General features: G+C 48.6%; 1 protein-coding gene across 1 annotated transcript in view; it reads right to left on the bottom strand.

The window, feature by feature from the left end:
- Positions 1-12,878, bottom strand: part of LOC138282912 (latent-transforming growth factor beta-binding protein 4-like) — a 269,263-nt gene that overhangs the window by 221,899 nt on the left and 34,486 nt on the right. Inside the window, exons 4-6 of the mRNA XM_069220935.1 lie at positions 9,332-9,490; positions 8,210-8,332; positions 5,924-6,064 (exon numbers count right to left, since the gene is read on the bottom strand). Coding sequence (XP_069077036.1) covers positions 5,924-6,064; positions 8,210-8,332; positions 9,332-9,490 — 423 coding nt within the window. The remainder of the gene's footprint in view (positions 1-5,923; positions 6,065-8,209; positions 8,333-9,331; positions 9,491-12,878) is intronic.

The raw sequence follows: 12,878 nt of genomic DNA, 5'->3' as shown, positions 1-12,878 counted from the left end.
GTGGAAGTCTTGGTCACCCTTGTCTTGACCCAATGGTCCGCCTTCTTTCCCAATTCTTGGGGAGAAATTGGTCCTAGGTCTACCAGATGCTGATGCAGTTTATCATTTGAACAATTACTTAATAGGTGTTCTTTCACAAATAAATTGTACAGCCCATCATAATCATTTACACCACTGCCTTGAATCCAACCATCCAGTGTTTTCACTGAGTAGTCCACAAAATCAACCCAGGTCTGGCTCGAGGATTTATGAGCCCCCCTGAACCTAATTCTATACTCCTCAGTGGAGAATCCAAAGCCCTCAATCAGGCTACCCTTCATGAGGTCATAGGATTCTGCATCTTTTCCAGAGAGTGTGAGGAGTCTATCCCTACACTTTCCAGTGAACATTTCCCAAAGGAGAGCACCCCAGTGAGATCTGTTTACTTTTCTGGTTGCACAAGCCCTCTCAAAAGCTGTGAACCATTTGGTGATGTCATCACCATCTTCATATTTAGTTACAATCCCTTTTGGGATTTTCAACATGTCAGGAGAATCTCTGACCCTATTTATGTTGCTGCCACCATGGATGGGACCAAAACCCATCTCTTGTCTTTCCCTTTCTATGGCTAGGAGCTGTCTCTCTAAAGCCAATCTTTTGGCCATCCTGGCTAGCAGGATGTCATCTTCACTGAGGCTATCCTCAGTGATTACAGAGGTGCTGGACCCTCCTGTGAGGGAAGCAGCATCTCTGACTATCACAGTTGGAGTCAGGGCTTGAGGGGCCCTGATCTCCCTAATTAGGACTGGAGGGGGGGAATTCTCCTCCAAGTCACTAGCTTCATCCTCTGGGAGGTCATCCTCAGAGGAGTTGGCTTGGTCAAACTCTGCCAGCAGCTCCTGGAGCTGTGCTTTGGAAGGGTTTATGCCAGCTTTTATTTTTTTTATTTTGCAGAGAGACCTTATCTCCCTCATTCTAAGATGGAGGTAAGGTGTGAGGTCGAGTTCCAACACACTCTCTTCTGCATTAGACATTATGGGGGTCATTCCGACCCTGGCGGTCCAAGACCGCCAGGGCCGGGGACCACGGAAGCAGCGCCAACAGGCTGGCGGTGCTTCCCAGCCCATTCTGACCGCGACGGTAAAGCCGCGGTCAGAAAAGGGAATCCGGCGGTTTCCCGCCGGATTTCCCCTGCATGGGCTGAATCTCCATGGCGGTGCTGCAAACAGCGCCGCCATGGAGATTCCGGCCCCCTTCCCGCCACCCTGTTTCTGGCGGTTTTTACCGCCAGGAACAGGATGGCGGGAACGGGTGTCGTGGGGCCCCTGGGGGCCCCTGCACTGCCCATGCCACTGGCATGGGCAGTGCAGGGGCCCCCTAACAGGGCCCCATAAAGATTTTCACTGTCTGCATTGCAGACAGTGAAAATCTCGACGGGTGCAACTGCACCCGTCGCACCCCTGCAACTCCGCCGGCTCCATTCGGAGCCGGCTTCATTGTTACAGGGCCTTTCTCGCTGGGCCGGCGGGCGCTCCTTTAGCGGGCGCCCGCCCGCCCAGCGGGAAAGCCAGAATGGCCGCCGCGGTCTTTCGGCGTCCTGATTTTGGGGGGCGGCGACCGCCGCCCGCCAAAGTCAGAATGAGGGCCTATGTTTCTAAAAGTTGGAATACTTTTTAAGAATCTAAAACTATCACTAGAACTTAATTCAAACTTTCACAAAACTTTTAAACTCTAAAAGAAATGCTAACATGGACTTAAAATTTTTTAGAAAAATAGCTCAAATTGCAAAAATCAGTTTCTAATGACAATTTTTGGAATTTAGTCGTGTGATCAGGTATTGGCTGAGTAGTTCAGCAAATGTAAGGTCTTGTACCCCACCGCTGATCCACCAATGTAGGAAGTTGGCTCTGTATGCACTATTTCAAAGTGAGGAATAGTATGCACAGAGTCCAAGGGTTCCCCTTAGAGGTAAGATAGTGGCAAAAAGAGATAATACTAATGCTCTATTTTGTGGTAGTGTGGTCGAGCAGTAGGCTTATCAAAGGAGTAGTGTTAAGCATTTGTTGTACATACACAAGCAATAATGAGGAACACACACTCAGAGACAATTCCAGGCCAATAGGTTTTTGTATAGAAAAATATATTTTCTTAGTTTATTTTAAGAACCACAGGTTCAAGATTTACATGTAATACTTCAAATGAAAGGTATTGCAGGTAGGTACTTTAGGAACTTTGAATTAGCAAAATAGCCTATCCAGTTTTCACATAAATCACATATAGCTATTTTAAAACTAGACAGTGCAATTTTCAACAGTTCCTGGGGGAGGTAAGTGTTTGTTAGTTTTTGCAGGTAAGTAAACCACCTACGGGGTTCAAGTTTGGGTCCAAGGTAGCCCACTGTTGGGGGTTCAGAGCAACCCCAAAGTTACCACACCAGCAGCTCAGGGCCGGTCAGGTGCAGAGGTCAAAGTGGTGCCCAAAACGCATAGGCTTCAATAGAGAAGGGGGTGCCCCGGTTCCGGTCTGCCAGCAGGTAAGTACCCGTGTATTCGGAGGGCAGACCAGGGGGGTTTTGTAGGGCACGGGGGGGACACAAGTCAGCACAGAAAGTACACCCTCAGCAGCGCGGGGGCGACTGGGTGCAGTGTGCAAACACGCGTCGGGTTTTCAATAGGTTTCAATGGGAGACCAAGGGGTCTCTTCAGCGATGCAGGCAGGCAAGGGGGGGGGGGGTCCTCGGGGTAGCCACCACCTGGGAAAGGGAGAGGGCCTCCTGGGGGTCACTCCTGCACTGGAGTTCGGATCCTTCAGGTCCTGGGGGCTGCGGGTGCAGAGTCTTTACCAGGCGTCGGGATCTGAGGAGCAGGCAGTCATGGTCAGGGGGAGCCTCGGGATTCCCTCTGCAGGCGTCGCTGTGGGGGCTCAGGGGGGGCAACTCTGGCTACTCACGGTCTCGCAGTCGCCGGGGAGTCCTCCCTGAAGTGTTTGTTCTCCACAAGTCGAGCCGGGGGCGTCGGGTGCAGAGTGTCAAGTCTCACGCTTCCGGCGGGAAACGCAAGTTGTTTCAAAGTTGCTTCTTTGTTTCAAAGTTGCAGTCTTTGGTGAACAGGGCCGCTGTCCTCGGGAGTTCTTGGTCCTTCTAAAGCAGGGCAGTCCTCTGAGGATTCAGAGGTCGCTGGTCCCTGGGGAAAGCGTCGCTGGACCAGTGTCTTTAGAAGGGGGGGAGACAGGCCGGTAGAGCTGGGGCCAAAGCAGTTGGTGTCTCCGTCTTCTCAGCAAAGGTTTTTCAGCTTAGCAGTCCTCTTCTTCTTAGGTTGCAGGAATCTAGTTTCCTAGGTTCTGGGGAGCCCTTAAATACTAAATTTAAGGGCGTGTTTAGGTCTGGGGGTTAGTAGCCAATGGCTACTAGCCCTGAGGGTGGGTACACCCTCTTTGTGCCTCCTCCCTGAGGGGAGGGGGGCACATCCCTAATCCTATTGGGGGAATCCTCCATCTGCAAGATGGAGGATTTCTAAAAGTTAGAGTCACCTCAGCTCAGGACACCTTAGGGGCTGTCCTGACTGGCCAGTGACTCCTCCTTGTTGTTCTCATTATTTCCTCCGGCCTTGCTGCCAAAAGTGGGGCCGTGGCCGGAGGGGGCGGGCAACTACACTAGCTGGAGTGCCCTGGGGTGCTGTAACAAAGGGGGTGAGCCTTTGAGGCTCACGGCCAGGTGCTACAGTTCCTGCAGGGGGAGATGTGAAGCACCTCCACCCAGTACAGGCTTTGTTAGTAGCCACAGAGTGACAAAGGCACTCTCCCCATGTGGCCAGCAACATGTCTGGAGTGTGGCAGGCTGCTAAAACCAGTCAGCCTACACGGGTAGTTGGTTAAGGTTTCAGGGGGCACCTCTAAGGTGCCCTCTGGGGTGTATGATACAATACAATGTACACTGGCATCAGTGTGCATTTATTGTGCTGAGAAGTTTGATAGCAAACTTCACAGTTTTCAGTGTAGCCATTATGGTGCTGTGGAGTTCGTGCATGACAGACTCCCAGACCATATACTCTTATGGCTACCCTGCACTTACAATGTCTAAGGTTTTGCTTAGACACTGTAGGGGCATAGTGCTCATGCACTTATGCCCTCACCTATGGTATAGTGCACCCTGCCTTAGGGCTGTAAGGCCTGCTAGAGGGGTGACTTATCTATACTTCATAGGCAGTGTGAGGTTGGCATGGCACCCTGAGGGGAGTGCCATGTCGACTTAGTCTTTTTATCCCCACTAGCACACACAAGCTGGCAAGCAGTGTGTCTGTGCTGAGTGAGGGGTCCCCAGGGTGGCATAAGATATGCTGCAGCCCTTAGAGACCTTCCCTGGCATCAGGGCCCTTGGTACCAGGGGTACCAGTTACAAGGGACTTACCTGGATGCCAGGGTGTGCCAATTGTGGAAACAAAAGTACAGGTTAGGGAAAGAACACTGGTGCTGGGGCCTGGTTAGCAGGCCTCAGCACACTTTCAAATCAAAACTTAGCATCAGCAAAGGCATAAAGTCAGGGGGTAATAATGCCAAGGAGGCATTTCCTTACACTCGTGCCCTGAGGTAACTATAAATCCCACCCCTGCCATGCACAGTTTTTTAATGAATAATTTTTCAACAGATGTTACAGTGATACTATCAATGAGGTTATAAGAAATCTCATAATTGCTATAATATCTGGGGTAATTAGCAGTGCAGAGTCCGGAGAGGTGGTAGTCCCTGGGGCTGCGGGGTGCGCCCCCACATTAAATTTTGATAATACCCCTCGGGAGGTGGCGGTCCCCGGGGCTGCAGGGTGGCCACCCACAGATAATTTTCTTTGCCCGGGGAGGTGGCGGTCCCCCGGCGCAGTCTCAGGCACCCCCACATTAAAATATGAATGCCCCCGGTACTTGGCCCACCCGGGGGCTACAGTTAAACAAGCACAGGAGTCCACCCTTGTTTTTTTAATATTTTCACTGGTGTGAATCGTGGTGAAAATTTCCCCCAAAATTTTTTGTAGCTCTGTGGGGTCCGGGCCTAAGGGGTCAGGGTGACTCTACCCTGGCTCCTTTTGTTTTTGGTTTTGTTATACTTTTTTTCTGAAACTCGAGTGCAGCGGAGTCCCAAAATGGCTGCCAACACTTCCTTGTTGAAGTCCTTCGCGTCCCTATATATACAAAATTGGATTTTCCTTAATTACTGAAAAACTTCTGAAAAGGTTTGCACCAAATAACAAAACGGTTGTTTTCTGGGCCAAGAGCTACCTTTCTGCCAAATTAGGTGTAATTCTGTCCAGTGCTTTGGGCGCTATCGCTGTTCAAAATCCCTACGGAAAAATGCATGGGGAAAAAGCATTTTGGGACCCCTCCTTCCTCAGCCCCCGCTTGACGGATGACCCCGAAAATGACCAGACAGCAGCTGAAGTGAGTGTCAAATTTTTGGGGGACATTTCGTGATGATTTGCCAACCAGTGCCAAAGATATGGGCAAGTAAAAAAATGCTTTTTATATAGAAATTAGGTCCTAACTATAACTACCTAATGGCGATCGCCACTAGGTAATGTGTATATATGTATGTATATATATATATATATATATATATATATATATATATATATATGCCCTGCTTGACTTTTTTGACCCAGGCCCCGCAAAAGCTTTCTGAGATGCCTACAAGGCTCATAGCAGGATAAAGAGTGGGCTAAGGAAACAACCCTGTGATGTCATGAGGGAGGGTCAAAGAGTGTGATGTTGTTTACGCTCCCTATGGAATTATAGTGAATTGGCATCCATGGTGTAAGATGGGGTGCACTGATGCACACCGTCGGGAGGAAAATTGCGTTCTATTTCAAAAGGAAACAAGTTGTGATTGAGAAAAGACACTTCTATGGTCAGCAATGTGTAACAGTTAATGGGCACCTTACTCTTTTGCTGTCACTCACCCACACAGGTCTTCCCATCCAGCGCCAGTACGAAGCCTGCGTCGCAGGAGCAGGTGAAGGAACCAGGCGTGTTCTTGCAGGTGGCGTGCAGAAGGCATGCCTGCAGACCCGTGATCCGGGACAGTTCACATTCATCGACATCTGAACATGGGACAATGGACATAGACTTATTTCAAACAGAAGTTTGCTGCACTCCTATTTTGACCAACACTTAAAGGCTTTACAGATGTGGTGTAACTCACAGATGCATGGACGGCTACAGAGAATGATTCTGATGGAGCTTGAGCAACAAATATTCAAGCACTTCAACTCCAGGATATCTTGAGACATGAACCATATGACATCTCCCCAAAATACATTCTGTTTCTAGATGCGCCTTTTAATTCAGTCCTCAAAAACACAGTTATTGAAAAAAGAATCCCAAATTAACCCCTTTGAGAGAAGGCCTTAAACAGCCCTGGAGCACCCAGCATTGCAACAATGGCTATCTTCATGGCTTGCAGCGCTGTCTAGAAAAACTGCATAGTCCAAACAATGATAAAGAACCACCCAGCTCAATGACCTTAGGCACATCCATCAGTACACAAAGCACACAACATAGGACCTCACCATGGCCTGCCCAGTATTCCGGGCGATACTATCACACCCAGTATTACCATTAACAGGGATGTCAATAATACTGGGTTGATACCCAGTAACACACTTACGGAATGGGGATTTACATGTGGAATTCTGTGTTATCACACTGATTTCCTTATATAAACACCAAATTCTGTGTCTCTCCAGGCATATATTCTACCTGCTTTTAGTAAGAGGTCATCAGCCCAGAAAATATTGTGGTATTACCACACTTCAAGGTGTCATACGAAAGGAGCACTTGCAAGTTTATGATCAAACTAATTTAATTTCACATTAAAGAACACAAACTATTACTACATTGTGTTCTAAACAAATTCCACCAGCAAACAAAAACAAAAAAAACAAATATACGATCAATCAATGAAAATGCCACAATCAAACGAAAAAGACGCCCAGATGAAGACAACCCCTAAATGCCATTATAATAACAGAAGGTTCTTAACAAATACTGATAATATGACACAATTATGAGTTAAATACACAATAGTGTGTATTTGAATGTAATCAGTCAGTTTACAGAAGCAACGTCTGTATAGTGTAAAGAAAATGCCACATCCATATGATTGGATGTAATGCAGGAAAACACTGCAGACCACTTACCTGAATTTAAGAGGCTGAAACGTGTAAAATAATTGCAGGATTAAAGAAACCCTGCTATGGACTCGCATTGTGCATGTGGAAGTGTATGATCTTCAGTGGTAAAGGCACCTATACTCTGCTATTGGCGAGGTGCCATAGTGGCACCTTCTGTCGCTATAGGAAAAATAACACTGCAAAGATCCTGGTTGGATAGAGCTTGAAAACATATTTATTTTGCTCTAATTCAAAGTGCCCTTTTTCCAAAAATGTTCTTGGTTATTATTAAGCATTATTCATACAAGAGATAAATGGTAAAGGCTACCGTTACAGATTAATATGCATTAGAAAGCCAAAAAACAGAGGCTCCGGCAAAGACAGTAGGCCTAACTTTAATGACGTAACGCACGAAAATACAGGTATGCATAAATGTTTTTGCACATGCATTGCTTACACATATTCTGTTAGGCACGTCTACTGGACTTGCCAATACTGGGGAAAAAGCAGCAAAACAGAATTGTTTTCTGTATAGAATGCACATGGGAGATCGAAAACCGATTGTGACAAACGGTGTCATGACTGAGTGGACTTTTCAGATGTGACATTGTCCCTCCTGAATTCCATTGGTAGCACTACCTCGAAGTCAGAGTCAAAGACCAAAACAGCCAATAGCATAAGGTCAAAGGGAAATACTCCTCTAAGTGGACCACCTCCCAATCTAGGTATAGTTTGAAGAATTGGAAACAATAGGTCCTTCAGACAGATGTGAGATCTAGGCAGAGAAGTCATTAAGACCAGACGCGTGTCTCCGTGCAGCCAAGGCTTTCCTTTTAGTGGCCACATTAATTCTAGGGGCAAAGAAAACCTGGAAATTGACTCCACTTGTTTACTATGAACTGGCACAGCCACTAACAATCATAGAGGGTGATGCACCACACACCCTATGCGTACAATGCAACTGTATCAAGTTGACTCCATAGTCTACAGCTAGGTCCTGACTTTAAGCAGCATTAGCCTTCATGACATAAAGAGACATAAGATCTTCTCAAGGTGATAAGGACGGGCTCTCACCTTCACAGGTGTCTAGTCTCTGGAGGAAACCACGCTGGCACCGGCACTGGTAGGAGCCCGGGGTGTTGGAGCAGTTGGAGTGTGGTCCACAGGGGTGCGGGACCAGGGCACACTCATCCACATCTGCAACACAGTAGCAGATAGTGAGGCAAAAGCAACTGGAGCAGTCACACACTCAGCCAAGAAACAGACATAACATGTTGACCTTGAGAGGTCACATATTCATCAAGACAAAAAGGAAAGAAGAGCTTAAGAGTAGAAGCACCAACAACCAACAAACAAATTGAAATAAATGACCAGCAGCAGTCACACCAGCTAACACAGAAAGAGTTAGAGGTCACACCCAGCCTGCAAACCAACAGAAAGAAGCGACAGAGCAGGCACAGATCCACCCAACAAAGGGAAAGATGACACAAAGAGCAGAAACACAAGAGGTGACTAAGTGTATTTACATGGAGACAAGAAACAAATGAAAGAGGAGACCAAAAGAATAAACATACTTAGGGGGTCATTACGAACACCGGCGGTTCAGCCCTTGGCATGGGCACTGCACTTGGCATGGGCAGTGCAGGGGCCCCTGTGCAGTGCCCCATTGCGCAGGGCACTGCCCGATTTACGGGCAGTGATCTGCGTGACGGGTGCAGCTGCAACCGCCGCACAGAGGCATTGATGGCGGCTCCATGTGGAGCCGCCGGCAATGTCCCGGCCAGGCATTCTGCTGGGCCGCCGGGCGGAAACAGCCGGCCCAGCAGAATGTATATTATACGGCCGGTGGGGTTCCAGGGGGGCTGGCGGTCTATAGAAAGACCGCCAGCATGAACACAGCGGTGTTTACCGCAGTGTTCATAATGAGGGCCTAAGTCATGAAACAAAGTGCAAGAGGTGCCCAAGAGCAGTCACGTCCTGAGTATTCAGATTACAGGAAAGACGTGCAGTCAGGCCTACAAAAAAGTGAGCTAGCAGGCCAAGAGCAGTCACACACCAAGCCAGGAAATAGAATGAAAGAGGTAACCAAGATCAATTCAAGCTATGGTAAAAAAAAAAAGGTTTAGTAGCAGTCACAGAATCAATCTTGAAACTGAACACATTAATATTCTTTGTATAGTGATCTGCGCAGCTCACCTGTGCACTCTAGGGTGTCCTGGTGAAGCTGGAAGCCTGGCGGGCAGCTGCAGACCTCCCCCTCCAGCAGCATCCCTGGGGGGCAGCCACAGCTCCGGTCACTTGTCTGACGGATCTGGTTCCCAGGACAGGCTGTGGTGTGCACCTCCGGCACCGCCTCTGTTTGAAGACAAGAGAAAAGTAACAGTGAGTGTGAGGTGCCAAAACTCACCTTGGCACCTTGAAGCAGCTAGGACCATACCCCAGCTGAACATTGTTTAATCCACTTAATTCTTCTAGTGCCCTGACACAAAAAAACACAATAAAGGGAAACCTTTACTGCGGGGGATAGAAGAAAACACATCTTAACTATCAGAAGCAACTCTGGAACACTCTACTAAGTCTCCAAGGCCAGCAATGCTCATGCAACCATCTTGCAGAGAGGGCAATGGACAGAAGGGGGAAAATGTGCACGCACAGTCTTCACAGAAGATCAATAAATAGGCCCAAGCATGGTTTGGCCTCATTGAGCCTCATCGGTGAGGTTTAAATTCAGGGGCAGGGTGCCTAAGCTCCAAGTCAAGGCATATCATAACCATTTAGGGAGACTGAGGGCCTCCTTTACAACATGTTGGCGCGGAGCAGCACCGCAACCTTCTTGCTGCGGTGCCCTGCATCAAAACAAAAGGGCAGGAATGCACCGTAACTATAAGATACGGTGCATTCCTGTCCTTTTCCACAGTGCTGGCGCACAAATTGCTACCATGCGCCAACACAGGCACCCTGGCATCATGGTGCAAAGGTGCCTGCGTTACAGGGATGATTGTTTTTGTGCAGGAAGGGTCACCTTTCTGCACAAAAACACTCGAGAGGCATTTTCCTCTTTCTATGTGTGCTGCAAGAGCAAAAACCAGGGAGAAATAAAGATATTTCCCCCTGCTGTGCCACCCTTACACCACCCCTGGGGTGGCGTAGGCTTTTGACGCATTCCCAAGTTTACACAATCTTGTAAATCTGGGAATGCGTCAAAATCCATGGCTGTTGTGTGAGAACACTCACTGCAACATCGATGGAACGCCTCTTTGACACAAATAAGGCAACGTTGCGACTTGTGCTGCGTTGCCTTACTCCATATATAAAAGGCTATGAAAAGCCACGCAAAGTGGCTTTGCGTGAACTTGTAGATATGGGCCTGCAGCCTGCACCGCTGGTGCATCACAAAATGTGACGCACCGGCGGCGCAAGCCGCTTGTAAATAAGCCTCTGAGTTTTATTTTGGCGATCCAATCATGAATCCTCCCACGCTCAGCGGTGTAAATGGCATTGCCCATGCTGTGCATCACCTTCTGTATACATAAATGTGTGCGGTCCCTGAAGGCGGACGGTGCGCATCAACCACACTATGGGCCATATTTATGCAAAGTGGTACAGTGCAACGAAGCAAGTCACCTTGCTGTGCTGCCCAGCCCTCCGTCACAGGGAAAGGGCAGGAATGTGCCGTATTTATCCAATACGGCACATTCCTGTTGTAGGAAGCTGGCTCTCTACATAGTGCACTAAAATGAAGTACACTGTGCAGAGAGTCCAGTAGATCCCCAATTGGTATTGCAGAGGCAAAAGTAGCTAGGACTAATGCTCTATTGTGTGGTAGTGTGTGCAAGCAGTTAGGCTTATCAGAGGGTAGTGCTAAGCATTTGTTGTACTCACAAAGGCAAAACATGAGAAACACACTCAAAGAATAAATCCAAGACCAATTTAGAAAAATAACAATTCTTTTATACATGTTTCAAACCCAAGAACTTCATAATCAGGTAAGTAGACTTTTAATCATAAATACTTTGCAGTTTCAGAACCCAACACAGTGCAATTTTTAGAGTTCTCTCAATGTTATCCTATGGAGGCAAACAAGGTTCAGAAAACACAGGGTTAACAGCGAATTATGAGGTTGAGCTCAGGGAGCAAAAGTAAGTACTGGGCACTGATCAAAACCACACCAGAAAGTCACACCGGGCAGCATTGTGGCGGCCGGTCGCCGGGTGCAGAGGTGCAGTAAGGCGTCGGGTGCCCAATGGTTCTCGATGGGAGTTGGACCTTGTGACAGACAGGCTGCAGGCTCTGGCTGGGAAGCCAGTCAGGGACAACAAGCAGGCAGGTAGTAGACTTGGGGTGCTCAGGAACGTAGGTGCACCTTTAGTCCTCTTCTCCTGTGTGCATGGGCGACGGATGCAGGGGTGTCTTTAGGTGTCAGGTTTTCTCATCCAGGAGCCCTCGCGGTCAGGGGGTCCTGCGTGTTGCAAGTGTCATCAGGGAGTCCATCAGGGGTGGACTCAGGGTAGACTCGAGCTCTTAGGACCTGGGGGACTTCGTAGGTACCAGTGACCCACCTCGGATCGGGTCAGGGGCAACAGGTGCAGTGGTTGCTGGAGGTGTCTGGTATTCTCTCACCTCCAGGCTGTGGGAGAGGGTGCCTGCCTGCAGAGGCTGCAGGTGTCTTGTGTGAGTCCAAGAAGGGTGACACCACATTGGACCTGGTCTCTGGATAGCTGGGGAACCGCGTTGGCACCGTTGGCTGGCTTCACCTCGAGTCAAGGACGTTGGGCGCAGTGGTCACTTCAGTTGTCGGGTTCCTGGGATTCCAGCAGCTGCAGAGTTCTTTCATTGAAGATTTTGTTGCCGAGCAGGTCCACTGGTCATGGGAGACTTGAGTCTTTATGGAAGGCAGGACAAGTCAGCTTCTTGCGCAGAGTCCTTTGAGGTCAGCAGGCAGTCCAGCGTGGTCAGCCACTTCTTCTTTTCCTCTTCCGCGGGTGCAACTCTTCTTTTCTGTGTCTTCTTAGGCCGTGAGGATCTGTTCAAGGGTGCCACCTAAATACTCAATTTAGGGGCGTTACAGGGAGTGCCATGTGGTAGCCAATGAGCTGACCACCTTTAGGGACACTACACCCTTTTTATAACCACTTCTGCTGGGAAGTGGGCATAACCCTAACCCTAGTGGCCTAATTCTTTCCAAGCAAGATGGAGGAATTTGAGAAGTGGTGTCCACTTCAGCTCATCCACCTTAGAGGTGGGAATGGCATGAACTGGGCACACCGCCTAATCTGCCTAATTTTTCCGCTTGTGCTGCCGCCAAAAGTGGGATCAGGACGGGGGGGTAGCTGGTCACCTCCGACTTTTGGAGAGGCGTGGGTCACATTACAAAGGCAGCAAGGCCTTAGAAGCTTCCCGCCCTGGAATGTCCATCCTGCCTGGGTGAGGTGATAACATCTCCGCCCAGTGCAGGCTTTTGTCTTACGCCTCGAAAGTGGGGGCTCTCACCTTGATGGGGCAGAAACGCATCTGTGGTGGCTGAACTCGTCAGGACCAGTCAGCCAACACAATAGTAGTTGGTAGGTTTTCAGGGGACACCTCTAAGATGCCCTCTGTGCGCATTTATTAAGAAATCCATCACGGGGATCAGTGAGGGTTTATTATTCTGAGATGTTTGATAACAAACATCCCAGGATTCAGAAAAGCCATCATGTAGCTGGGGAACTTGTAATGACCTGTGTCTAGCACATGCATTTAAAAT

This window comes from Pleurodeles waltl, chromosome 2_2 (assembly GCF_031143425.1).
Source record: "Pleurodeles waltl isolate 20211129_DDA chromosome 2_2, aPleWal1.hap1.20221129, whole genome shotgun sequence".
NCBI lineage: Eukaryota > Metazoa > Chordata > Amphibia > Caudata > Salamandridae > Pleurodeles > Pleurodeles waltl.
The sequence above is the reverse complement of the archived record's forward strand: the minus strand, read 5'-3'. Positions and strand labels throughout refer to the sequence as shown.